This window comes from Lathyrus oleraceus, chromosome 6, assembly GCF_024323335.1.
Source record: "Lathyrus oleraceus cultivar Zhongwan6 chromosome 6, CAAS_Psat_ZW6_1.0, whole genome shotgun sequence".
Classification (NCBI taxonomy): Eukaryota; Viridiplantae; Streptophyta; class Magnoliopsida; order Fabales; family Fabaceae; genus Lathyrus; species Lathyrus oleraceus.
Genome location: NC_066584.1, coordinates 225159441 through 225186334, shown reverse-complemented (window position 1 = coordinate 225186334; position 26894 = coordinate 225159441). Strand labels below are relative to the sequence as shown.

General features: G+C 38.5%; 1 protein-coding gene and 1 long non-coding RNA gene across 2 annotated transcripts; one reads left to right on the top strand and one right to left on the bottom strand.

The window, feature by feature from the left end:
• Positions 1–2610: 2610 nt before the first annotated feature.
• Positions 2611–4666, top strand: LOC127097056 (uncharacterized). The gene is made up of 3 exons (XR_007792905.1): positions 2611–2742; positions 3142–3201; positions 4359–4666. It is a non-coding gene; the product is annotated as an uncharacterized LOC127097056 (long non-coding RNA).
• Positions 4667–13819: 9153 nt separating this feature from the next.
• Positions 13820–14769, bottom strand: LOC127094886 (uncharacterized). Its single transcript, XM_051033651.1, has 2 exons — positions 13959–14769; positions 13820–13833 (listed from the first exon to the last, which is right to left on the bottom strand). The coding sequence occupies exons 1-2, from the start codon at positions 14767–14769 to the stop codon at positions 13820–13822; spliced, it is 825 nt and encodes a 274-aa protein (XP_050889608.1).
• Positions 14770–26894: the final 12125 nt, after the last annotated feature.

Genomic DNA, 26894 nt, shown 5'->3' with positions numbered 1-26894 from the left:
ACACCATCTTGGACAAATCTGGATCTTCATCTTCAAGAGCATTCACTTGATCATCACTTCGGAAACCAGTTTTGGAGAATATTTCCTAGATGCTAGGAACCTTCCCTTGATGTATCTTCTGATCTTTGAAAAGTTCAATAGACGGTTGATATCCTAATCCACACTTGTCTTTCTTCTCTGGTAATTCAATCATTGTGCCTCAACTTCCAGGGCAACCAGCTTCAATTGCAGCTTTCACACTCTTCCACGAGGACATGACCCCCTTGGGTTCTTCAACAAGTTTCAGCTTAGTCTGGACCACATTGACCACTTCAAGGGCTTGGAGAGGAGTTTCAACAATGTCTTCACCTACTTCAATGTATCTGAAAGAAGTCAAATGGCTGACGAAAATATCTTCCTCTCCGGATACTAATACCAACTTACTAGAAGTAACAAACTTCAGCTTCAGGTGAAGTGTCGAGGTGACAGCTCCAGCAGCATGAATCCAAGGTCTACCTAACAGACAGCTATAAGCAGGCCTAATATCCATTACCTAGAAGGTAATACGGAAAGTTTGAGGGCTAATCAGGATTGGGAGGTCAATCTCCCCAATAACTGTTCGCTTAGACCCATCAAAAGCTTTCACTATTAAAGCATTGGGTCTCATCTGCACCCCTTTAATATTCAATTGTGCCAGGGTAGTCTTAGGGGACACGTTCAAGGATAAACCTGTATCTACCAGTACTCGAGCCAAAGTAAAATCTGTACACTGAATGGAGATATGAAGCGCCATATTATGTTCTCTCCCATTAGGGGGTAAATCATCATCAGTGAACATCAAACAACTACTAGCATTGGGATTAGCAACCATATTATCAAACTGAATAACACTGATGTCTTCTGCCACATAAGCTTCGTTCAAGAACTTCAATAGAGCGGTCCTATGAGCCTTAGAACTCATAAGTTGAGAAAGAATGGAGATTTTTAAAGGAGTTTGGTTGAGATGATCTACGACCTTGTAGTCACTCTTCTTGATGATTTTCAAGAATTCTCTATCCTCTTCAGCAATCACTGCTTTGTTAGATGAGCCTTCTTCTGCTTCTGGAGGATTCACCTCTTTCCCCTTCGTTGGTTCAACTGTTGGTGCACTTTCTTTGTTTGGGATCACTTCAGGAGCGAAAACCCTTCCACTTCGAGTCACACCACTAGCTCCAGCGATGTTAGTCACATATGACTCTTACAAGATTACTGGTTTGTTACCCACGTAAACTACATGCTCATAGTTCCAAGGAACTGCTTTGGTACTGTCAAATGAGAATGGAGCGGGAACATAGATAACCATGGGCTCAATCTTCTTCACTGGCTCTAGGTCAACATTTCTCTGATAAGGGACCACAAAAGGCTTGGGAAGCCTCTCTTGATCAAACACATGCACAATCACAGTAACATCCTCATCAATCTTTTCTCTAGTGAACTGAATAACCTGGTGATCCATCAAACGTTGAAGATAAATTTTGAATTCACCACACTGATCAGGGTTGGACGAACACACCACACAATTATCATGTACCCCATTCATCAATTCTACTTCCATCAATCTAGCATGGACCACTATTAAAAGAGTCTTCAACTTGAACACATCCTTTATCAATCCATCATCAGTTGAACTTTCTATAGCATTGACACCTGAACCATCATGTTTAGGCAAAGGATTGTTCCCCACATTTGGAACATCAGCAAAAGACAATATTTTCTGATCTATCAACTCTTGAACCCGGAGCTTGAACACCTTGCAATTCTCGGTATTGGAGGTAATGCCCTTGGCATGACAGTCCCATTTGAATCAGATATGGTAGCATTTGAGTGTAAGTCATTGGTGTAACATCCTAATTTTCCATACCTTAAATAATATATATGATTATAATTGAGACTTTAACATCGCTAATTATTACAAACTAAACATTGAAACTAGCCGCTATAATAATTAATTTATCAACTAATTACTCTTTATTTTATTATTAATATTATTATTCAATTTGAATATCATCGTTTTATTTTACAAACTAAACTTTGAAATTAGTCATTTAAATACTTAATTTTAAGTTAATTAATTATCCATATTATTTTTGTTATTATATTATTTGATGTTATTTGATTTGAATATCACTATTTTACTCTACAAACTAATAGTAAATAAAATAATCTTAAGTTAATAAATGTATTAAATAATTATCCTTGTTATTATTATTATTATTATTATTATTATTATTATTATTATTATTATTATCATTATTATTATTATTATTATTATTATTATTATACTTATCCTTTCATTTTATAAAAGAAATATATTTTATTTTACTATTAATATTCTACATGATCATATGTCATGAAATAGTAGAAAAATCAAACTTTCATACATTTCTCACCAACTATTTTCACAAAGTCATATTAGAACACCTATAAAACTATTCATGCAAGACTTGTAAATATTTGACAAAGACATATTTACTAGCAAGAGTTGAAAAGTTAGAAAGCATGGGCAAAAGGAGATAAACTTACATTATTTTAATATCTTACAACTAGTATAAATAGGGGTCTTTCTCACTCCATTTTCATTCATTCATTCACAAATCATCTTTCTTACCTCTTCATTTCCTTCTTTCTCTAGTTTCTTCATATAGAAATATTAGTTTTAGTTGTCGAAGTTTTCACGGTGTCGATACGTCAAAGTTCTGCTCAAATCATTTTCATAAGTAACCCGTAAGTCGTTATAATTTAATTATTTTAATTATTTTATTTATATAAAGGTTATTTTAAGATTTTGATTTAAATTTCCGTTAAGACGTTGAGATATTGAACTTATAAAGTCCAAGATAAGTTTTACCATTTTAAGTTGTTATAATGCCCAAGTATTATTATAAAATTAAAATGTTATTAGGAATACACTCTTGATAATTTTCTAAAACAAACAAATTCAAATGGGAGTATAGTCTAATTTATACTTGAATTTAATAACGATTTAAATATAGTGGAGGTTATTATTAAATATTTTAAATAAATAAATATTTTAATTTGTAACGGGATTATGTTTATTTAACCGTAAATTATATTCTAATTATTTTATAAATTTTGTACAATTCAACGGTTATCGTAAATTAGGTTCTGGGCAAACATCAGAGAAAACGCTCGTGGACTTTCAACAACGATCAACAACAAAAGGTGGGGGCAAGGTCTCGTATACGTTGGGACGGTTAGCGTAAAATAGCTTAATATATATATGTGGGTAGTGGTGACCCAAGCCCTACCAGCGATAAATAAGTAAGGAGAGCTTATTCTCGAATAATGATTTTCCCAAATCACTAAGCGAGGTTATGCCGACCTTAATTATTTATCATAAGAATGATCTATGACAATTTAAGGTTGTATTGTGCTTACATTGTTTGATTAATTGTCTAATTGTTTATTTTATTTATACTTGAATGATTGTGATTGATAGACTAAGAAAATGATCTATTAAGGAGAGAAACAACAACATTGATTAGATATTAAGTGTTAGATCCCCAATGAAATAAGGGAAGTTGGATACATTGAGTAGTTGTATTCGGTTGGGTTTTGGCTAAGGATAAGACTTGGTCGACCGTGTCCTTTACGGTCCACCTCTCTTACCTGGGAAGTCAACCATACATTATTCACTGTATAAACTGAACTAGTTATATATAGAGACAAGGATCACACCAAGGAGAAATAGACAAGACATTTAATGGATTTGGCACTCAACTGAAGTAATGAGATAATAACTATGACCTGAAAGGTTAATACGATATTTCCCAAATATTAACTAAATATTTATAGTTGAGCGTTGCTACAAGATGGTTGAGTGATCATATAGACCTGCATTGAGGAATGTGTAAGTCCACTGCCGTGCGGTATGGGACGTACGAGGTTGATCAGTCGCCTACAATCCCGATGGGGATTATTACTTATGCATGCTAGGCAAGACGAGGGTCTTGGCCTGAATCCTCAGGGACGATCGACTTATAACACCTAGACTCCATGTGAAGTTAGGTGGCATAGCTCTTGGTAATTGGGAGTACGTTGGTGGCATGTGGTCTTGTGATATCTGATCTTGGTAAATGGGATAGGTATCCTTGACAGCGTTTAGTGGCCTGAGTCAGCATATAGTTCAAGGATGCATTAGAATAAATACTTATAGAGTATAGGTAAATATGGGATAAAGATACGCTTGTTCGAATAATTATGGTTGTCATATATACATATTACTATTTTACATCCTATTCCCACTTTTAAACTTGTACGTAAATCTTAGCCCTGTATTCTTTTTGTCTTGCATCTTTGGATTGATCTATGACGATCAGGCGACGAGCTAGACCATTTAGGAGGGAAGGCTATGGAGTGACAGATTACGATAATGTCAAGGCTGAAGGTTGCTAGCATTTTGTTAAACGCTTATCACATCGTTACTAGTACGTAATAATATACAGTCAGTATAAGTGTCAGTCCTGTTGGACTTAGGAGGTCCTTCTATTAAGCTTTCTTTTGATTTTCTTCATGTACTTTTATTTTAAGTTTTATCTACGTGGCAAGGCCACTAGTCTTAACGGTGTCAAACTTTATGTAAAACATATTTGAAGCATATATATGTGAAGTAGTATATTTTAATTAATTCAGTCTTGTTATTTAAATTTTTTAAAATTTTTTGTATTTTATTTTAGAATTTCACTAATGGGACATAGGCTGTCTCAATTGGGATGGGAGTGGTATTCACATTATTGTACTGTTGATATGGCCTCTATTAATTTGGTCGTTGCTGCTGAACTGGACGTGGTTGATTATTCTGTTGATTTCTCTGTTGATGTTGAGGTGGAGGAGCCTGGAACTGAGGTTGTGGAGTTTGATATTGAGGAACTGGAACTTGATAGTGACGTACCGGAGCTGGAATAGGAACAGGAGCAATTGGACGGTAAGGCATGGTTGGATATTGAACAACCGCTACGTAAGGGTACTGATAATAAGGCACAGAAGCAGGAGCCTTGTATGGTGCCCTCCCCTCTGAGAAGAAATGGCACTAGTCTCACCCTCCTTCCTCTTGAATCCGTTGAAAGGCTTCTTCAAGATTGGTTGACTGCTGGAACTGTAACACCCTTCTAAAATACCCCAAATATTTAATCAAAATAACAAATATGTATCTATCAGAGTAAATATGCAATTAAGGGTGTCACACAACATTTCACACTATTCATCAAAGTAGCTTGTCATGCTCATTTATTTATCAAATAAAACAGTTGCATAATACGCAGCGGATAGAGATCAAATCGATCATTCAAAACATGCAACATACTACATGTAAACTGGTTCAACAATCATCAACAACACAATTAAAATGTTCCCTCCCGATGTTACATCTATCAGAGCATGACCCACTAAGGAGACTACACTAGACTCCAAGTATTAGCTTCTACTCAACTCATTGCTCGTTACCTGAAAAATAGTTGTAAGGGTGAGTTCCTCAATCGATATAGTAAGCATTATAAAATATCATGTCATGTTAAGTAATTTAACACATTAATCACCCTAATCACATCACACATTCAGTAACGGCACATCAACCCAATTATCATACTCAATACTACACAATTCATACTCATACTCAATGTCAACACAACCACACGTATAATATTGGAATACATCCATTCATATTATACGCCATACATACATTATGAAATGAGACTCCACACATGCGGTACCGACTATTCTTGAACATATAGTTCAAGCTCACCGATCAATTCCAGATACGGCTACTAAGCTCACTAGTCCCACTCATTTGAGATCTAGTGACTCACTCACTAATTCCTCACCATGGGAATTAGCTACAGCCCCAAAGGCTATGCTATGCACACTAATCACCTAGCATGCAAACATCAACAACGAATCCACAATGATTCACTCACTAATTCCTCACCATGGGAATTAGCTACAACCCCAAGGGCTATGCTATGCACGCTAATCATCTAGCAATGCAACATCAACAACAATCCACAATGGACATATGCTCACACACTAAGCCATACAACAGTCCATTCACAAATACATGCATAATATATACATTCACAACATTATGCATATCATCATACATCATCAACACATGTATCAAACACCATATCATGTCAAATAATTGCTCACAGTATTAGCACACTCTACTAATACCCTTACTACTCAAAACAACAGGAAATAATCCCTATTACATCATCCGCCAACATATGCCAACCATCAATTAAGTACACAACATTTAAAACACCAATTTTCCACTCTGCAACAGTGTTAACCGGTTAACGCCCTGGGTTAACCGGTTAACGCAGCACAAACACGCTTCCTGCCCAAAACTTAACAGTGTTAACCGGTTAACGCCCTGGGTTAACCGGTTAACGCAGACAGAACAGCAATATCTCAGCAATCACAACAGTGTTAACCGGTTAACACCCTGGGTTAACCGGTTAACGCAGACAAAACAGCAATTTTACACAATACAACACAGTGTTAACCGGTTAACACCCTGGGTTAACCGGTTAACGCAAGACAGAAAGCTGTTCCTGCGCTAACACAAGGCAGAATGCAGAATTCTCCGCATTTTCCGCCGTTGGAGGACTTCCGGACCTCCGATTCCAATTCCGTAACAAGCTATACGTCCAGCAAATTACGACTCACACGACTATCGATTCAATTATAGTTTTTAACACAGTTTATCCAACGTAATTTTCAGCATTCACAATCCCAATTAGGGTCAATTCAACGGTTTATCACTACCCATTACATGCTAATCCATAATACCCATTAAACGACGATAAACCCCCCTTACCTGAGTTAATCCGGCGAATCTTTTAGCTTCAAGCTCTTCCTTCTTCAACCTTCTTCCTCTTGTTCTGCCTCTTTGCCCTTTCTCCACTTTCCACTTTTCAGCCGCTTCTCTGTTTTTCACGCAAAAACCCTTTCTTTACCAAATGGACTCTTTTTCTTATTTCCAACTTATATATATTTTCCAATAATTATTATTCCAATAATAATAATAATAATCCAATAATTCCAATTATTTAATTAAATTAATAAATATAATATTAACTTAAATTAAATAATTATCTTATTTTTTAACGGGGTGTTACAACTCTCCCCCACTAAAAGAGTTTTCGTCCTCGAAAACATACCTCCAGCGAACAACTCCGGATAAGACTCCTTCATCTGACTCTCCAGTTCCCAAGTCACATTGCCACCTGCTGGTCCTCCCCAAGCTACCTTCACCAAGGCAATCTCTTTACCCCGCAACTGCTTCAACTCTCGATCCTCGATCCTCATAGGTGATGTTTCAACAGTCAGGTTATCTCTCACCTGTACATCATCTATTTGGACTACATGCGACGGATCATGAATGTACCTCCTCAACTGAGACACATGAAAAACCTCATGCAAATTCGCAAGCGACGGCGGTAAAGCGATACGATAGGCTACCTCCCCTATCCTCTCCAAAATCTGATAAGGACCAATAAATCGAGGTGTCAACTTCTTCGACTTCAAAGCTCGACCAACCCCAGTTATCGGAGTAACGCGAAGAAACACATGATCTCCCTCTTGAAACTCAAGTGACTTCCTCCTCTTGTCGTGATAACTCTTCTGACGACTCTGAGCAATTCTCATCTTCTCCTGAATCATCTTAATCTTTTCCGTAGTCTGTTGAACAATCTCCGGTCCAACCACAGCACTCTCACCGGACTCATACCAACATAAAGGCGTCCGACATCTCCTACCATACAAAGCTTCAAACGGTGTCATACCAATGCTCGAATGAAAACTATTGTTGTAGGTAAACTCAATCAAAGGTAAATAACAATCCCAAGCACCTCCCTTTTCCAAAACACAAGCCCTCAAAAGATCCTCTAGTGACTGAATCGTCCTCTCAGTCTGACCATCAGTCTGCGGATGATATGCAGAACTCAATCTCAGCTTAGTTCCCATAGCCTTCTGCAAACCTTCCCAGAACTTCGATGTAAATCTAGGATCTCTGTCCAAAACAATACTCGACGGAATACCATGCAAACTTACAATCTTCTCAATATACAACTCAGCTAATTTCTCTAACGGATAATCCATTCTGATCGGAATGAAGTGAGCCGACTTTGTCAATCTGTCAACAATCACCCAAATAGCTTCACAATTCTTATTTGTCCTCGGCAAACCAGACACAAAATCCATACTGATACTATCCCACTTCCACTCTGGAATAGTCAACGGTTGCATTAGTCCAGACGGCTTCTGATGCTCAATCTTTGACTTCTGACAAGTCAAACAAGAATAAACAAAACTCGCAATTTCTCTTTTCATTCCCGGCCACCAAAATAACTTTTTCAAATCATGATACATCTTCGTAGCCCCAGGATGAATACTCAGGCCACTACGATGTCCTTCCTCAAGAATACTCTTCTTAAGTTCGGTAACATCCGGAATACACACCCGATTACCAAATTTCAAAACACCACTCTCATCGACTCTAAATTCACCACCTTGACCTTGATTCACTAGAGTCAACTTATCAACCAAAAGCACATCGGATTTCTGACCCTCTCTAATCTCATCCAGAATACCACTCGTTAACTTCAGCATTCCCAATTTAACACTATTGTGAGTACTCTCACACACCAAACTCGAGTCTCTAAACTGCTCAATTAAATCCAATTCCTTAACCATTAACATAGACATATGTAATGATTTCCGACTCAATGCATCAGCCACTACGTTTGCTTTACCCGGATGGTAATTCAAACCAAAGTCATAATCCTTCAGAAATTCTAACCATCTCCTCTGTCTCATATTCAGCTCTTTCTGATCAAACAAATACTTTAAACTTTTATGGTCACTGAAAACCTCAAATCTTGATCCATACAAGTAATGCCTCCATAACTTCAGAACAAATACCACAGCTGCCAACTCTAAATCGTGTGTCGGATAGTTCCTCTCATGAACCCTCAGTTGTCTCGAAGCATAAGCTATAACCTGCTTATTCTGCATCAACACACCACCCAAACCCAACAATGAAGCATCACAGTAAACCTCAAATGGTTTCGACGGACTCGGTAATATCAGAATAGGAGCAATAGTTAACCTTCTCTTTAACTCTTGGAAACCTTCTTCACATTTTGAGTCCCAAACAAACGCTTGCCCCTTTCTGGTCAACATCGTCAACGGTAACGCCAACTTAGAAAATCCCTCAATGAACTTCCTATAATAACCAGCCAATCCAAGGAAACTTCGAATCTCAGCAACAGACTTCGGAGCTTCCCACTTAGACACCGCTTCTATCTTAGAAGGATCAACAGCAACACCACCTCTTGAAATTACATGACCAAGAAAACTAACCTCTTCTAACCAAAATTCACACTTAGACAGTTTAGCAAATAACTTCTTTTCTCGGAGAACTTCTAAAACCACTTTCAAATGTTCAGCATGCTCTTCTTCAGATTTCGAATACACCAAAATGTCATCAATAAACACCACAACAAACTTGTCTAGGTATGGGTGGAAAATCCTATTCATATACTCCATAAATACTCCAGGCGCATTAGTCACACCAAAAGGCATTACAGAATACTCATAATGTCCATACCTTGTTCTGAAAGCAGTCTTCTGAATATCTTCAGTTTTCACACGTATCTGATGATACCCAGATCTCAAATCTATCTTGCTGAACACACTCGCACCAACCAATTGATCCATCAAATCATCAATCCTCGGCAAAGGATACCGATTCTTGATCGTCACTTTATTCAGTTGCCTGTAGTCCACACACAACCTCATAGTACCTTCTTTCTTCTTAACCAATAACACTGGTGCACCCCACGGTGACACACTCGGACGAATAAATTTCTTATCCAACAGATCTTCCAGCTGACTCTTCAATTCAGTTAACTCGACAGCAGACATACGGTACGGAGCCATCGATATCGGTCTAGTACCAGGTACCAAATCAATCGAGAACTCAACTTCACGCTCTGGCGGTAATTCATTCACTTCTTCTGGAAACACATCAGGAAAATCACACACCACAGCTAGATCGCAAATCACCAGTTTATCTTTAGCCTCCAAAGTCGCTAACAGCATAAACAACTCTGCCCCATCTACTACTGCCTCATTCACCTGCCTTGCTGATAGAAACAAACTCTTTCCTTCCTCAATCTCCGGAAAGATCACAGTCTTATCAAAACAGTTGATATAAACTCGGTTAAACACCAACCAGTTCATACCCAGAATAACATCAATCTGCACTAGTGGAAGACACACTAGGTCCATCCCAAAGTCTCTACCAAAAATACTCAAAGGACAATTTAAACAAACTGAAGTAGTAGTCACCGAACCCTTCGCAGGAGTATCAATCACCATACTACCATGCATCTCAGATATCTCTAACTTAAGTTTCACAGCACAATCCAAAGATATAAAGGAATGAGTAGCACCTGTGTCGATAATAGCTACAAGAGGAAAGCCATTAATATAACACGTACCTCTGATCAAACGATCATCTGCAGAAGTCTCAGAACCCGATAAGGCAAAGACCTTGCCTCCTGACTGATTCTCTTTCTTCGGCTTAGGACACTGTGGACTGATATGACCCACCTCTCCACAGTTGAAACAAGTTACAGTCTTCAACCGGCACTCCGCAGCCAAATGACCACCTTTGCCACACTTGAAACACTTCATCTCAGCACTGGTACACTCATGGACACGATGTCCAGCCCGACCACATCTATAACACTTAGCAGGGGCGCTAGAGTCTCCCCCACTAGGCCTCTTCATCCCACTCTGCTTCTGAAAACCTTTGCCAGCTGCATACGGTTTTCCACGATCATTCTGATTCTTGCCTTTCCTATCAACCCTTTGCTGATAGCTCTCTGCTCTGGCTTTGGAATCCTGTTCAAAAATCCTGCAACAGTCAACCAAGTCAGAAAACACTCTGATCCGTTGGTATCCAATAGCCTGCTTGATCTCGGGACGTAACCCGTTCTCAAACTTCACACATTTCGAAAATTCTCCAGCAGCCTCATTATAGGGAGTATAATACTTTGACAGCTCTGTGAACTTAGCAGCGTACTCAGTAACAGACCTGTTACCCTGTTTCAATTCCAAGAACTCTATCTCTTTCTTTCCTCTGACATCCTCTGGAAAGTACTTCCTCAGAAATCTCTCTCTGAATACAGCCCAAGTGATCTCAGCATTCCCAGCAGTTTCCAACTCAGTGCGGGTAGCAACCAACCAATCATCTGCTTCTTCTGACAGCATATGCGTACCGAACCTGACCTTCTGGTTATCTGCACACTCAGTCACTCGGAAGATTCTCTCTATCTCCTTCAACCACTTCTGAGCGCCATCTGGATCGTATGCTCCCTTGAACATTGGAGGATTGTTCTTCTGGAACTCACTCAATTGACGAGCAGCTCCCATTTCCACAACATTCGGATTCCCTCCAAGTACTCCAGCTAGCATACCCAGAGCCTCAGCAATCGCAGCATCGTCTCTACCTCTTCCAGCCATCTCTATTCTGAAAACCCAACAAGCTAAAACAATAAGTACTGATAGGGTTACACAACACCTATCCCGTACAGGGGAAACAGAATAATTACGACTCGACTCGACCGACTATGCTCTGATACCACTAATGTAACACCCTTCTAAAATACCCCAAATATTTAATCAAAATAACAAATATGTATCAGTCAGAGTAAATATGCAATTAAGGGTGTCACACAACATTTCACACTATTCATCAAAGTAGCTTGTCATGCTCATTTATTTATCAAATAAAACAGTTGCATAATACGCAGCGGATAGAGATCAAATCGATCATTCAAAACATGCAACATACTACATGTAAACTGGTTCAACAATCATCAACAACACAATTAAAATGTTCCCTCCCGATGTTACATCTATCAGAGCATGACCCACTAAGGAGACTACACTAGACTCCAAGTATTAGCTTCTACTCAACTCATTGCTCGTTACCTGAAAAATAGTTGTAAGGGTGAGTTCCTCAATCGATATAGTAAGCATTATAAAATATCATGTCATGTTAAGTAATTTAACACATTAATCACCCTAATCACATCACACATTCAGTAACGGCACATCAACCCAATTATCATACTCAATACTACACAATTCATACTCATACTCAATGTCAACACAACCACACGTATAATATTGGAATACATCCATTCATATTATACGCCATACATACATTATGAAATGAGACTCCACACATGCGGTACCGACTATTCTTGAACATATAGTTCAAGCTCACCGATCAATTCCAGATACGGCTACTAAGCTCACTAGTCCCACTCATTTGAGATCTAGTGACTCACTCACTAATTCCTCACCATGGGAATTAGCTACAGCCCCAAAGGCTATGCTATGCACACTAATCACCTAGCATGCAAACATCAACAACGAATCCACAATGATTCACTCACTAATTCCTCACCATGGGAATTAGCTACAACCCCAAGGGCTATGCTATGCACGCTAATCATCTAGCAATGCAACATCAACAACAATCCACAATGGACATATGCTCACACACTAAGCCATACAACAGTCCATTCACAAATACATGCATAATATATACATTCACAACATTATGCATATCATCATACATCATCAACACATGTATCAAACACCATATCATGTCAAATAATTGCTCACAGTATTAGCACACTCTACTAATACCCTTACTACTCAAAACAACAGGAAATAATCCCTATTACATCATCCGCCAACATATGCCAACCATCAATTAAGTACACAACATTTAAAACACCAATTTTCCACTCTGCAACAGTGTTAACCGGTTAACGCCCTGGGTTAACCGGTTAACGCAGCACAAACACGCTTCCTGCCCAAAACTTAACAGTGTTAACCGGTTAACGCCCTGGGTTAACCGGTTAACGCAGACAGAACAGCAATATCTCAGCAATCACAACAGTGTTAACCGGTTAACACCCTGGGTTAACCGGTTAACGCAGACAAAACAGCAATTTTACACAATACAACACAGTGTTAACCGGTTAACACCCTGGGTTAACCGGTTAACGCAAGACAGAAAGCTGTTCCTGCGCTAACACAAGGCAGAATGCAGAATTCTCCGCATTTTCCGCCGTTGGAGGACTTCCGGACCTCCGATTCCAATTCCGTAACAAGCTATACGTCCAGCAAATTACGACTCACACGACTATCGATTCAATTATAGTTTTTAACACAGTTTATCCAACGTAATTTTCAGCATTCACAATCCCAATTAGGGTCAATTCAACGGTTTATCACTACCCATTACATGCTAATCCATAATACCCATTAAACGACGATAAACCCCCCTTACCTGAGTTAATCTGGCGAATCTTTTAGCTTCAAGCTCTTCCTTCTTCAACCTTCTTCCTCTTGTTCTGCCTCTTTGCCCTTTCTCCACTTTCCACTTTTCAGCCGCTTCTCTATTTTTCACGCAAAAACCCTTTCTTTACCAAATGGACTCTTTTTCTTATTTCCAACTTATATATATTTTCCAATAATTATTATTCCAATAATAATAATAATAATCCAATAATTCCAATTATTTAATTAAATTAATAAATATAATATTAACTTAAATTAAATAATTATCTTATTTTTTATCGGGGTGTTACAGGAACCTCCCTGGATTTTACCACTTTTCAATCCTTCCTCTACTCTTTCACCCACGATCACCATGTCAGAAAATCCTGTGAACACACTACTGATCAATCTTTCATAATATTGGCCCTGCAAGGTACCCATGAAAATGTCAATTAATTCACAATCAACCAATGGAGGGTGCACCCTTGCAACCAATTCTCTCCAGCGTTGTGCGTATTCTTTAAAAGATTCATTGTCTTTCTGGGCCATACTCTGAAGCTGAGTATGGTTTGGTTCCATGTCAGTATTATATGTGTATTGCTTTGCAAATGCTTCAGCCAACTCATCCCAAGTGTGGATGTTGCTACACTTCAATTTCATGTACCAATCCAAAGATGCCCCAATTAGATTGTCCTGAAAGCAATGGATCATGAGCTTATCATCTCTGGCATAAGCATCCATTTTTCTGCAATACATTTTCAAGTGTATGTTAGGACATGTGAGACCTTTGTATTTTTCAAATTCAGGCGCTTTGAATTTTGGAGGAATCACCACGTCTGGGACCAGACACATCTCCAAGGCACTTAATCGGGTTGAGTTATGTCCTTCCAAGATTCTTAGCTTTTCGTCCAGAGCACGGCACATCAAGATAGCCTCAGAATCTTGGGCATCAATAGGGATGACCATTGGAGAAGCTCCATTATAATTCTGCATTTCAAACTCGTCCTGGAGCTCCTCATCAGTGTGGGGAATGACTACTTCATTGACTATCGGAGGTCCTTGCATAGCGACTCCATCAGCTACTCCAGAAGTATGCGCAGGTGGAGGCATATGAGTTCTTACAGGCGGTGGAACAAAACCTGGAGGAAGACCGTAGATAACGGGATTTGGAATAGGAACTGAAGGTCCTGACTGAAGAGCAACCCCTTGAACCAGAGCATCGTTCCTTGCAGCAGTAGCAACACGAGCCTTTTCTTCCCTTCTATCTAGAGCTTGTATAGCCTCAAAGATCTGTTCAATCTTGCTTTTGACAGAGTCCATCTCCTCTCTGAAGGCAGCTTGTTCTTCTCGAACTACATCCATGATTCTTCTTGTGTTGGAGCGGGTAGCGTGTGCACGTTGAGGAATCAGCTTGAACTACTAGAGACGAGGAAAAAATTAAATGAATTTTTATTTTGAGAAATGAAATGCATGATGCATACTTTAATGCACGTGGCTATAAAAAATGTCTTTTATGCATATGTTCAATTTTATTTTCAGGGAACCGTGTTAGATTCCTTGTTATTTAGCAAGTATTCAAAGAGATAACGGGGAATAAAACAAGAATGGAACCAAACTTTTTGTACAAAAGAAACTCAAAATCCTTCATTCATTCAATTCAAAACAGAGTACAAGGATTGAGTATAAAATATTCTTTCAAACATAAAGGAAAGTACAAAACAACGGGGTTAGACTGTAGGCTTCTGTTTGTTGAGATCTTCCAACTCTCCTTTGAACCTTTTCATCATGTCTTCACAAAGATAAATAAAGTCGGTCATTGAAGGAGGGATGTTGTCATTGTATATGTCTTCCAGAGCACATCTTAGCATCAAAGGCACATTCTTAGCCATGCCATTACAGAAGTCTATTAAACTGGAAAACTTGTCTCGATACTCATTTCTTTGTTCATGTAAAAACTGGATGGTTTCCTCGCAGGATGCCAAACTAGCATTCACATTTTCCCTTGCGTTCATCCAATCTTCACCTTCTCGTAGCAAAGAGTCATGTCGAACTCTCTAGTGTCGATCCCACTCATTAGCATTTTCAGCCTCCTGGCACTTTCCTTTCCACATTTCAGGTGTAACCTGAGTAGCAGCCAGAGCACTATCTTTACTGCAGCGTTCTCGTTCTTCCCTTTCTTTTGATTCACAGAGTGAAACACTGAGGTTGGCTATCTCAGCCTCAAGCGTCTCTCATATCTCTGTAGCGGGGTTTTCGTTACTTTAAGGTTTATTGACTAAACCAAAAGTCAACATACAATTCGAGTCGCCATCGCACTTTTATTTGTCGAAAGGAAAGGCTAAAAAGTGAACAAAATCCAAGTAAGAAGTTTTTCAAATCAAAACCTAATAAAAATGTTAGAGATCTAGGTAAGGGGGTTGGTTATGAAATGGGAAGGTTTTACGCGCCCAAAACATCCTTAGTACTCTAAGGGAACCCTTTTTGCAAATATGTGTTGTAGGTTGGTATTTGTGAAAAATATTTGTACAAAAGATTGGAGGGATGATAAGAGAATAGATTATATTTACAAATTTTGTTGTTTGAATGGATGAACCCATGGCCTATATACCATCACAAAGGAGGATCAAAACCAAGTAGTTCGGGGTAAAAGTCTCAAAGATTGGTGAATTGATTTGATCAAAAGCCTTAAGGTCTTTCGTTATCAAAGGGAGATAACTCAACCTAAACCAACAATCCACCATGTGAGGAAGGCTTCAACATACTAGTGAGGGGTTAACCCTATAATAAGCATGGAAGACTTATAATCCAACCACTAAGGATGAGGTGAGATTTACATCAACCACTATGATAACTCAAACCTATGACTAATGTTTTTGAAAGGTTTTAACAAATGGCCATTGGAGACACAAAAACAACTTGAAGTGAGTTATATTTACAAGTTAAAGTTATCTACAAAATGAGGTCAAAGTTGGATTAAAGTTTATTCACAATGAGTATTTATGAAAATAGTTTTGAAAAGTCAAAGGCTTAAGGCCTAGGTTTCTAATTTGAAATAAAGTCAAAGTTTTGAAAATGATTTTGGCTTGGTTAGAGTGAGGAAAAGAAGAGAAGGGCTATTCCTAAAGCATATAAAGATAAGAGGGGAAAGATAAACCCTTGGAGTTCCTTTTCTTGAATTCATAGAGATGACTCAAGATGCTCCTTTCCTTTGGACTTAGCAAACAAACAAGCAATCAAACAATTTGAATTCAAGCTCCTAGGATCTCCATTTGGCTTGGCTCTTATCTTGGCTACTCATGACAATGGTCCTCTTTTCACAATCTCAAGGTGGGATCCCTATCACACAAGAGCAAAGATCAAAAAGTTCACAACACAATAGAGGGAATGGACAAAGAAAAAGTTTGGAGGAGAAGTCCTTTGCGATCAATTTGAGTTTTAGCATTCCAAAGACATGAGGTCTAATTGCTCTTCAACAATTTTGCATTCTAAAGGCATGAGGCCTAGTTGCTCTTGAACTCCTTTAAGCATAGGTAAATCCTAATTTTAAGTCCTTTCTCCTTTTGCATTTGGTTCACACAAAACAAACACAAAGCAAATACAAGATAGCAATATATTTATATACAATAATGGGCTCAAATGAGCAAAAGAAAAATGACATAAACATAAAATATGTGCTCAAGTGAGGAAATTTAAAATCAATATGAATAATGAGCTAGAAATAAATGACATTAAAAGCAAATTACAAGAAATTAAATGCTCAAATTAAAGTTAGTAGTTAGTAAAGTTATGTTAGCTTGTCATAAGAAAATGTAGCGCTATGTTAAGCAATCGTAAGTGGACTAATGTAGTAGTCACACCTATCTGAGGCCGGTCAATAAAAAAATATAGGCAAAGAACACAAGTTAGAGATCATGACTAGTAAGTCAAGCTCCATAAACTTGCCATGCCAAACAAAAGGGAAGGGCCTTGTATTGACTTTTAGTTATTTGCTTGACCAAGAAGCAACCTATCTTGGATACAAAACAACTCATTTGATCATTGATCAAATTGAGTTTGGTTTAGATCAAAGAAGGTTAAACTTCTCATTTGCCAAGACCAACTTCAAGACTTTAACTCATTGGCCACTGACGGAAAGAAAGGGATGAAGATGAAAGGGAGGGAAAAAGAAGACCACAACCAAATCCAATTGATCAAATGTGAATCAAATCAACATCAACCAACACCAAACAGAAGAGAAATGAAGATTACAAGTCAAAGAGTCAATGGTATTTTTTTGGTATTTTTGAATTAAAATAAAATGCAAATAAAAAATAAACAAATAAGGTCAAACCTCAAATTCAATTCAAATCAACTTCAAAAAGTCCAATTAAATTTTCATAGGTTCAACATAGTCAAACAAGCTTTGACTAGTTTTCTCACAAATTTTTGAAATCAGAAAGTATTTAAAAACAATTAAAAACAATCAAAAATAGCACAATATGAATTAAAATCTCAAATAAATCTCAAATCAAATAAGAAATTGATGAGACTATTTTTCATTGACTTATCATGATCCATAGATACTATGAAAATATTTTTGGATTTTTCAAAAGTCAGAAAGTATTTTAAAATGAATTAAAACCATTAAAAATCAAATAATCCATAAAAAATATCAAATGAAGTCACAAAAATAATTAAAAATCAAAATATGAAACTAGATTTTCAAGCTTGAAAGTAAGAACAATTTTTGAACAATTCCTTTGGTATGGCTATGGTTTTAGTGTTGCAGCAATTCAGATCTCCAAAATGTTACTAAATGAATGAGAGGAAGTGGTTATTTATAGCTGAAGGTATCAGATCACACGCTTCTTTCATGTGCATGGCAATTTGAAAAATGGATGCATGGGCATGTGTAAGAATGTGTAAGGCCCAATGATGAATGCAAAAGCTTGTTGAGTTCACATTGAAAGGATTTGGACGTGCACAAAGGACTGAAGCATGCTTGCAATTCATGTTTCATCATAAAATACCAAAATGCACTTAAATGGAAATGAATTTGAAACTCAAAAATGGTAGGTCCAAATAAGTAATGTCAGTAATGGTTGGAAAGCCCTTGAAATAAGGAACAAAAGTCATGTTGGGAAAAAATTCATTTGGCATGTGCAAATTAATGAAAACTGGCTTGGAAAATCCAAGTACAAAACATGTTTAAGTCATTTTGAAACTTTTCACCCAAAAGCAAGCTTAATCAAACCCCTGTATTTTCATGATGCAAGCTTGAAATGGAAAAACCTTAAACATAAAAGTTATAGATATTTTCAATAGAATCAATTTAGACTCAAAGTTTGCATAATTTGGATTTTTCATGAAAACGTTATGGGCATTTGAAGTTGGGTACTTTTTCAAATTCAATGAATTAGGTCCAATATGACCTATAATGTTTTGTATTATCACATGTATTTATTTTATGATTATGAAATTTTGTCCAACATAACATTTGAAGTAAACATCTTAATATTTCCAATTAATTTGGTCTCACCTCAAAATCACAAAAACTAAATAAGTTGTGCCCTTGGTAAGTTGACCCACAATTAGGGCTTCAGTCAAAATGACCTATAATGTTTTGAAATGAATGATGATCTTACAAGTTTCAAATGGATTTTTTATGAACATTAAAGTTGTTAATATGGTTCCTAAGAACATGTTTTCTCTTAGGGTCATCTTCATTTGACAAACACATCAAAATTTATATCTCAGTGATCCTCAGTTTAGTCGGATGACTTGACTGGTCAACTTCTCAAGGTTAAACTTCCAATCTTGACGAATAAATGATTGAGGATCCTCAAATAGGCCCATATATGCATAAAATGATGAATTAAAGAACTTCTCTTGATTATATTTGATCAGAGGTTGAGGTTGCTGCATGGGCAAGGCACAGTCAAAGCATAGTTGAATTAGGGTTTCCTTGGGAAACAATCTTCAAGCCCTTTGGGTTATCTTGATCAAATTGGCAAATTGAGATACTTGGGAGACATATATGATGACTAGGAACTTTGTGGACCATTTTCATGTTTTTTCTCATCTTCATCTAGCCATTGCATTGGGCGTAGGAGCCTCCTAGGAGCATTGGGGCACATGATCACTTGAGCTTCAAAATAAAAAGAGTTAGTGACATATTTTTGTGCTTTTGGTTATAAATCAAATAGGAAAAGTAATAATATACAATACAAACATTCTTGGTGGTCTCAAAACACTCAATCAAGTCCCACCCCTAGGGTTAAGGAGCCAAACATGATATGATCCTTGAGGCGATACACTTGTGCAATAACATGATGCCATGAGGGATCTTAGGGTCAAAATTAGGGTCTTACAGATGCCCCTATTTAAGGTCGTTCTAGCCGGAGATATGAAGGTTAAAATCTTCGTCTCGACGAGATAGAATGAGCTTAAATAAAAACAAAGAGACAAATTTTGGTCCCTAAGAGACCTCATGATGCAAAGGTATGCATGCAAAAATAAAATCTTCATGGTGAACAATTTGCCACGAAGGAAAAGAAATCGGGAGAAACTGAAAATCCAATAGGAGTAACACACTCACTAGGGAGACAGAGACTCTGGGGGGAAATAAGGTAAAAAACGCGTGAGCAGGTCATGACTTGAAAAGTTGCTGGGAAACACGAAGGGATTCCACAAAAATAAATCGATGGAAAGACTCGAGCTGACGCAAAGATGTGTGTATTGGGGAATATGCCAAAACAACAAAACTATCCACAAAGGATACATCAGATAGAAATTCGGACTCAGACGAGGATGTCCACAAATGGACTCAGCTGAGGAGAAAAAACGAGATATTACCGGTTACTGGGTAATAAACTCAAAGAGAGACATGTTATCAAAACACCGGTTACTGGGTGAGAGAACAACACGCTCAGGGAGAAAGAATATCTAAGACCGGTATAAGGGTGAGAGATATCAATCATCCGAAACATCTGAGGAGGACCTAAAAGGCACATCTCAACCCAAGAAAAACTGACTCCACAGGGGACAAAAAGTCATAATAGGGAGCAAAAGGAAGGAACACCAGGGATACCGGTTACTGGGTATATAATAGGTGACCAACCAGGCGTGAATTGGGAACATATCCAAGACACTCATCATCCAAAAGGAGGGCTGAAAAAGCAAACTCAACTTACAGGATAGACATTCGATTCCGCAAGGAAATACGAATCTTACTCGACTGGGGAAGAAAAAAGACTTCGACTGAAGAGCGCATGAGATATATTATCTATTACCGTCATAACGTAGATAACATACTTACGTGGAAGATTATCCACAACCGATTACCGGGTTAATAAAGGATAAATCGACCGAAAAGAAAGGACATCGGGATACCGATTACTGGGTATAAAATGATAGCCAATCAGAAGGAGAAACAATCATTACCAAATAAGGGTAAATGAAAGATGACTCGCAGGGGATAAATTGCCTAACAAAAGCAATTATCCAAGAGATATATCACCCGTTATTGGGTGGTATACTCAAAAATGAAGGAATATCAATACCGGTTACTGGGTAAAGATAACCAACAAAGAGGGGATTACATCTACCGGTTGCTGGGTAGAAAACCATAGAAATAGGACTTACAACTACCAGTTACTGGGTAGAAGGCCACAAGATCCACTAGGGAAAGGATGAACAATTACTGGTTACTGAGCAATTGAACAACTGAACCACAGGGAACTGCAGAGGATAATAAGAAAGGAAATCAATCTAGGAACAAACTAGAAAGACACAATCAAACAAGACTCAACCCGATGAGGATATAACTCAGGGGAGTAATTCCATCCTGATACACAACTGGGGAGGAAAGTGAAATAAAAATCATCCACGAGGACATAACTCAGTGGGGAAGAAAGAAGGAGAGATAGAAACTTTCTGCCTATGGGGCTAACTCTATATGGAGAGATCAGACACAAATATCTGCTTGGGGAGGAATATTTCACCAATAGCAGGAGATATCAAGCAAAGATATATGGCAAAGAATGCAATCATGAATATCTGAATGCTATGATTATGCATGTATATGCATGATTTGTGTATGATTAATGTTGAAAAACAGACATATCTAACACAAACAAGTCCAAGAATCACGAACAGACACCCGACACAACATCTCAACAAGAAGTGCAAAGCCTACTGGAGAACTCAGTTTGGGAACAACCCGAGAAGGAGGAAAATAAATCATCGGGGATATCAAACCCTATCCCAAAGCTACACTCGCTGAGGATACAAAGAAGATGTATTCAGGAGCAGCGAAAAAAACAATCAAACAGAGAACTCAAACTCTGATGGGGATAGGTGGTTGAATAACAGTAAGATCCGCCGGAGAAGAAACTCTACTAGGGAAACTGTATCAAAGAATGATGTGGAACCCTGTGGGGAGCAACCACCAATTAGATGTACACTAATCAAAACATTCCCTTCTATTTGCTGGAGCAGAAACTCTACAAGGGGGAAAAATAGCAATTGCTCCACTGGGGAATGAAATAAACATTTTCGCCACCAGCTTTCAATGCTAGAAGAAATCTCCAGACTCGGAAGAGATACAAACATCAAACTCTGATCTGGCCAACCTACTGGGGACAAGCTGCAAATGTTCTCGAGGGAACTACCCTGGCTGAGGAAATCAGAGATGAATCCGCTGTCAACAAGCGAAATGCTAGGGATGAAAAGGGAAACAAGCCCTTCGTCAATTGCTCTAGGCAACTTCCTGCTGAGGAGACAATTATTTGGAACGATAGCTCTGCAGGGAACACATGCTTACTCCATTAGGGACTTCTACTCATGCTGAGGGGAATACAAACTTCCCCGTGAGTAGATAGCATATCAACTTTTATCAATCTATAAAGGATTTTAGGTCAGTCCACACAAGGGATGACAACCACATAATTGACAAAACACAAATGCTAGTGCCTGATATAGAGGGATACACATCTCTAAAAGATCAAGGCAAGAACTGGAACAGAAAGGATCATCCACATATCAACCATACAACCAATCATGGATTACCAAGACTCCACGGGGGAAATAAGCATGTATGCACAAACAAACTATCCGGGAATGCGTCGGATGAACATCCAAAATCCTGCTAGGGAAAAGCAATCCAATAAGATAGATCAATCCACTGCCATCAAGGGGAACTTCTCATTCCAGACTCTCTGGGAAGCTGATGATGTACTACTATTCTCTGTGCTCGCTGGGGAGACAACTTGAAAGCTGATGAAGAGGATATAAAAATGCCAAAATATGAATAAATGTCTTACCTTTTGGTAATCATACTATCCTTGGGAAAGCACTGAGGACATTCCACTCATCCTTTCAGTCATTGTAAATGTTTATTTTGTTTTAAAGCAGTTTACTTATGAAAACTTTATCTGTTTAAAACAATGATATTCATCAATTAAAAACATGCGAACATTTGTTAAATAGAAACAAATAAGAGTGCCAAGAATTGGATAAAGGCTCAAATTTATTTAAGAGAATGGTAGTCCGCAAATGGAGAGACTCCATGGATCTTTACAAATTTGAAATTGGTGATATACATGGAAAAAGGGCTACATTGAACATAATGATCGTTTCTCCACCAACTCTGAATCCACTGTATTCGAAATTTCAGTTGATGATGACTGAGCGAGAATCTTTGACAGATGACAGTTGTAGAACAGAGTCTTGTCAGGATGTAGTTACTTGCCAAATCCCTAATTTTGCCTAGATTTCCCCAGAGTGAGGTACTCAATCTAGCGGGATATATATATATTCATTTTTTCATGTCTCTAACTTTTGCCTGGACCTCCCTTTCAGGTTTTCAATCCATCGAGACGCTCACTTTTGCCTAAGCCGCCCTTTCAGGTTTTCAACTTAGCGAGCTATTCTGTTTTTATTTTTTTAGGCGAAGTATTTCTTGACTGCATCTGAATTCACAGGACGAGTGAAATCCTCCTCATCCATAGTTGTAAGCAACAAAGCACCGCCTGAAAAGGCTCTCTTAACAACGTATGAACCTTCATAGTTTGGAGTCCACTTGCCCCTGGAATCGGGCGCAAAAGACAAGACTTTCTTGAGCACGAGGTCACCTTCTCGGAACACACGAGGCTTGACATTCTTATCAAAAGCTTTCTTCATCCTCTATTGATACAACTGACCATGGCACATGGCAGTTAATCTCTTCTCTTCAATCAAATTCAGTTGGTAATAACGACTCTGAACCCATTCAGCCTCAGTCAACTTGGCTTCCATCAAGACTCTCATTGATGGGATCTCGACCTCTACGGGGAGCACAACCTCCATGCCATATACAAGAGAGAAAGGGGTTGCCCCTGTTGAAGTGTGAACGGATGTACGATAGCCATGCAAAGCAAATGGCAACATCTCATGCCAATCTTTGTACATAACAACCATCTTCTGAATAATCTTCTTGATGTTCTTGTTAGAAGCTTCAACAGCCCCATTCATCTTGGGTCTATAGGGATAAGAATTATGATGTGCAATCTTGAACTCGCTACACAGCTCTTTCATCATCTTATTGTTCAAGTTAGGTCCATTATCAGTAATGATCTTGTCTGGCACATCATATCGACATATGAGTTGGTTCTTGATAAACTTCACAACCACCTGCCTGGTCACATTTGCATACGATGTTGCTTCAACCCACTTGGTGAAATAATCAATAGCCACGAGAATGAAACGGTGAGGAAATAACATTCAGAAGTGTCGGGGGAATATGAATCTTATCCGCATAAATCTGACACTTGTGGCATTTCTTCACATATTTACAGCAGTCAGACTCCATTGTCAGCCAATAGTAGCCTGCTCTCAACATCTTCTTCGCCATAGCATGTCTATTGGAATGAGTACCAAATGAACCTTCATGGACTTCAGTCATCAACAGATTTTCTTCGTGTCTATCCACACATCTGAGCAGAACCATGTCAAAATTCCTCTTGTAAAGCACATCACCATTAAGGTAGAAACTGCCAGATAATCTTCTCAAAGTCTTCTTATCTTTAACAGATGCCCTAGGCGGGTAAATCTGACTTTAGAGAAAACACTTGATATCATAATACCACGGCTTATCATCTTTTATTTCCTCAACTGCAAACACATGAGCTGGTCTATCCAAGCGCATCACAGTAACATTTGGAACTTCATTCCAATAATTGACAGCAATCATTGAAGCAAGCGTAGCGAGAGTGTCCGCCATCTGATTCTCATCTCGAGGAATATGATAAAAGTCAACCTTAGTAAAGAAAGTTGAAATCCTCCTCGCATAATCTCTATATGGGATGAGGCCAGATTGATTCGTCTCCCGTTCACCCTTAATTTGATTCACAACAAGGGCCGAATCGCCATAAACATCAAGATGTTTGATCCTAAGATCAATACACTCTTCCAAACCCATAATACAGGCCTCATACTCCGCCATATTATTCGTGCATTTGAAAGTTAGCTTTGCTGTAAAAGGAAAATGCGTGCCTTGAGGAGTAATAATCACTGTCCGAATACCATTTCCATACTGATTGACAGCATCATCGAACACCATACCCCATCGGGAACCAGGCTCTGGCCCTTCATTGAGCGTAGACTCATCACAATCTTTCATCTTCAAATACAGAATCTCTTCATCAGGGAAGTTGTATTGCACAGACTGATAATCTTCAATTGGTTGATGCGCTAAATGGTCAGCCAAGATGCTACCTTTAATAGCTTTTTGAGCTCTATACTCAATATCATACTCAGATAACAACATCTGCCAACGGGCAATCCTCCCAGTTAAAGCAGGCTTCTCAAAGATATATTTGATTGGATCCATTTTGGATATCAACCAAGTTGTATGATTCAACATATACTGGCGTAAGCGCTTAGCAGCCTAAGCCAAAGCACAACATGTCTTCTCAAGCATTGAGTACCAAGACTCACAATCAGTGAACTTCTTACTCAAGTAGTACATTATATATTCTTTCTTTCCCGATTCATCTTGCTGACCAAGGACACAACCCATGGAATCATCAAGCACAGTCAAGTACATAATCAACGGTCTCCCTTCAACAAGCGGAGACAGAATCGGAGGCTCAGACAAATACTCTTTGATACTGTCAAAGGCCTTTTGGCAATCCTCGGTCCAATCATGACGCTGATCTTTCCGGAGGAGCTTGAATATAGGTGCACATGTGGCAGTCATGTGGGATATGAATCTCGAAATGTAATTCAAGCGGCCAAGAAAACCTCGGACTTGCTTCTCAGTTGTGGGCGCAGGCATCTCTTGTATTGTTTTGACCTTGGCAGGATCAACTTTAATACCTCTCTCGTTGACAATAAAGCCCAATAACTTACCGGAACGGACTCCAAATGTACACTTGTTCGGATTCAAGTGGAGCTTGTACTTCCTCAAATGCTGGAAAAGCTTCAACAAGTGCTCTACATGTTCAACTTCCATTTTTGACTTTGCAATCATATCATCGACATACACCTCAATCTCCTTGTGCATCATATCATGAAACAAGGTAGTCATAGCACGTTGATACGTGGCTCCGGCGTTCTTCAAACCGAAGGGCATCACTCGATAACAGAATGTTCCCCAAGGTGTGATGAATGTTGTCTTCTCCATATCCTCGGGTGCCATTTTAATCTGATTATAACCGGAAAATCCGTCCATAAACGAAAAGACGTTGAATTTAGCTGTATTGTCTACCAACATATCAATGTGTGGTAGAGGAACATCATCTTTTGGACTAGCTTTATTCAAGTCACAGTAATCCACGCACATTCAGACTTTTCCGTCTTTCTTAGTTACAGGCACAATATTGGCCATCCATTGAGGATATGTAAAAGTCACCAGAAACCCTGCATCAATTTGCTTCTGAACTTCTTCTTTAATCTTCACTGCCATATCAGGATGAGTTCTTCTGAGCTTTTGCTTCACAGGCACACACTCAGGCTTCAATGGCAAGAAATGTTGCACGATATCAGTATCCAGGCCAGGCATGTCTTCATACGACCAGGCAAAGACGTCGACGTATTCTCGTAGCAACTCAATCAACCCCTTCTTAACAGACTCTTCAAGGAGTGCCCTAATTTTTACTTCACGAATGCAGTCTTCGGACCCCAAGTTGATTGTTTCCAGATTTTCAAGATATGGCTGAATGATCTTCTCCTCGTGCTCAAGCAGACGAGTAATCTCATCAGGAATCTCTTCAACATCATCTTCTTCCGCCTCAAATACAGGGAACTCAAAGTTGGGATATGGTGTTGGATCATTATGTTCAATGGGTTTGATTAACCTGCATAATGATTTTGAGTATAAAAGAGATTTCAGAATTCAAACAAGGCAAATCGTTATGCAAATGGAAAAGATTGATTTTATTCTCTTTTTTAGGGTTGTATGGTGATCACCAATTTCATGCAAAAAGCAAAATAATTTGGAAAACAAACATTTAACATGCGATTATTGA